Consider the following 2,243-nt stretch of genomic DNA (forward strand, 5'->3'; position numbering starts at 1 on the left):
TTTTTTACTTTTTATTGTACAAATAGTGAACCTGGTGTTGACAACACTTTGTTTACACTTAAAGTGTGGTTTTCAACACCAGGTTCACTATTTGTACAATAAAAAGTTGGAAACCACACAAAGTGTGGTTTCCAACTTTTTATTGTACAAATAGTGAACCTGGTGTTGACAACCACACTTTAGGTGTAAACAGAAAAGATAAAAACTGATCCGTCTCTGATCAGAACTTCCTTTTAAAACCAACAATCAGGTTATTCTTTAAATAATTTTTTTTAATGTTTAAATCATTTAGTTTTTACAAAGAAAAAACAGTTTTTCTTCCATAAACCATAAAAACCACAGAAGCAGGAAGTTTAACACTGATTTCGTTTTATTTGAAAAGTCGTCATCAGCTCCTTCACAGACAGGTTTCTCCTTCAGGCTATAAAAAGTTCACAGCGACGTCACAAACATACAAAATATTTTATTTTTAACCAAATTCTGTTTTTCCTTCTTAAATACATCTGAAGTCTGAGGAACCAGCAGAAAACCTGCCGAGTCACTTTTTATACATCTTATTTACAGAGAATCATTGATCAAAGTGCATCAGAGTCCTGATCCGACCCGCCTCTCAGGGACCGGATATTTACAAAAACGCCGGAACCGTGGAGACAGACGCAGCATTAATACTGTCAGAGCGCAGGTCGGAACAAACAAAAACAAAAACAAACAAACAGATCTGAGACTGGAGGAAGAGTCACCTGCTCCTCGTCGGGTCCTGAGAACTGATCCTGTCCCGAAGGAGTCCGTCCCTGATCCACCAGGAGACGAGCAGACGCTGCCGGACGGCAGCAGAAACAATAAATAAATAAATCTGTTTCAGTGGTAATCCCAGAATAAAGTAGTTTCCTCTGAATGCACTTCTGAAGGCATGTGGTCGATGCTGCTGAGGACAAACGGGTCGAACCGGATCAGGACAAATCCTCCTCTGTGCTCACTACAGAGATCTGCAGAGAGAAGCAGCTTATTGAGTTTAAACTAATTTATTCCGTCAGTTTATAAATTTAATTTAATGTTTACGGAGCTCGTTTACAGATTTAGATTTTAATCAGAAAAAACATTTATAGATTATTATAAGTGTTGATTTTAAAACCTAAAATAGATTTTTCATCTTCCTGTAAAACATTTTACTGAAAAAGTATTTTTTCTTCACTTCAACCATCAGACCTGATATAGATCCTGTCTACAGTCTAATCTGACCTGAGTCACAAGAACCGCAGCTCTAATCTGTTTAATCTGACCTTAAAGCATACAGTGAGGATTAAAATAATCCATCAGGTGTTCCTCCTGTAAGGACTCACTGCAGGGTAGGTGTGTCCCACGTTGGCACCGTGTCGGGTGATGTCGATGTTCAGGTCGTCCTCGGTGGTCTTCAGGTAGACGGGGTTGTCGAAGTTCATGCTCTTCTGGTTCTTCAGCTGCCAGTTCCTCCACATCAGGAAGCCTCCAGCACCGGCCAGGGCCAGCAGCACTGACCACAGGGAGCAGAGGGGTCAGACAGGAGGAGGAGAGGAGCAGAGGGTCAGACAGGAGGAGGGGAAGGGAGCGAGCAGAGGGGTCAGACAGGAGGAGAGGAGCAGAGGGGTCAGACAGGAGGAGAGGAGCAGAGGGTCAGACAGGAGGAGAGGAGCAGAGGGTCAGACAGCAGAGGAGCAGAGGGTCAGACAGCAGAGGAGCAGAGGGTCAGACAGGAGGAGAGGAGCAGAGGGTCAGACAGGAGGAGGGGAAGGGAGCGAGCAGAGGGGTCAGACAGGAGGAGAGGAGCAGAGGGTCAGACAGGAGGAGGAGAGGAGCGAGCAGAGGGGTCAGACAGGAGGAGGGGAGAGGAGCAGAGGGTCAGACGACAGCAGAGGAGCAGAGGGTCAGACGACAGCAGAGGAGCAGAGGGTCAGACGACAGCAGAGGAGCAGAGGGTCAGACGACAGCAGAGGAGCAGAGGGGTCAGACGACAGCAGAGGAGCAGAGGGGTCAGACGACAGCAGAGGAGCAGAGGGGTCAGACAGCAGAGGAGCAGAGGAGCAGAGGGGTCAGACAGCAGCAGAGGAGCAGAGGGGTCAGACAGCAGCAGAGGAGCAGAGGGTCAGACAGCAGCAGAGGAGCAGAGGGTCAGACAGCAGAGGAGAGGAGCAGAGGGTCAGACAGCAGCAGAGGAGCAGAGGGTCAGACAGCAGAGGAGAGGAGCAGAGGGTCAGACAGCAGAGGAG

General features: G+C 47.3%; 1 protein-coding gene across 1 annotated transcript; it reads right to left on the reverse strand.

Annotated features, from left to right (window-relative positions):
- Positions 1-352: 352 nt before the first annotated feature.
- LOC106536945 (very low-density lipoprotein receptor) lies at positions 353-1,510 on the reverse strand (the record flags this gene model as incomplete). The annotated part of the gene is given in 2 exon segments (XM_014034308.1): positions 353-986; positions 1,341-1,510. Coding segments are annotated over 2 exon segments (206 nt in total), but the record flags the coding sequence as incomplete, so codon positions are not given.
- Positions 1,511-2,243: the final 733 nt, after the last annotated feature.

This window comes from Austrofundulus limnaeus, unplaced genomic scaffold (genome assembly GCF_001266775.1).
Source record: "Austrofundulus limnaeus strain Quisiro unplaced genomic scaffold, Austrofundulus_limnaeus-1.0 Scaffold2045, whole genome shotgun sequence".
In the NCBI taxonomy this organism is placed as follows: Eukaryota; Metazoa; Chordata; class Actinopteri; order Cyprinodontiformes; family Rivulidae; genus Austrofundulus; species Austrofundulus limnaeus.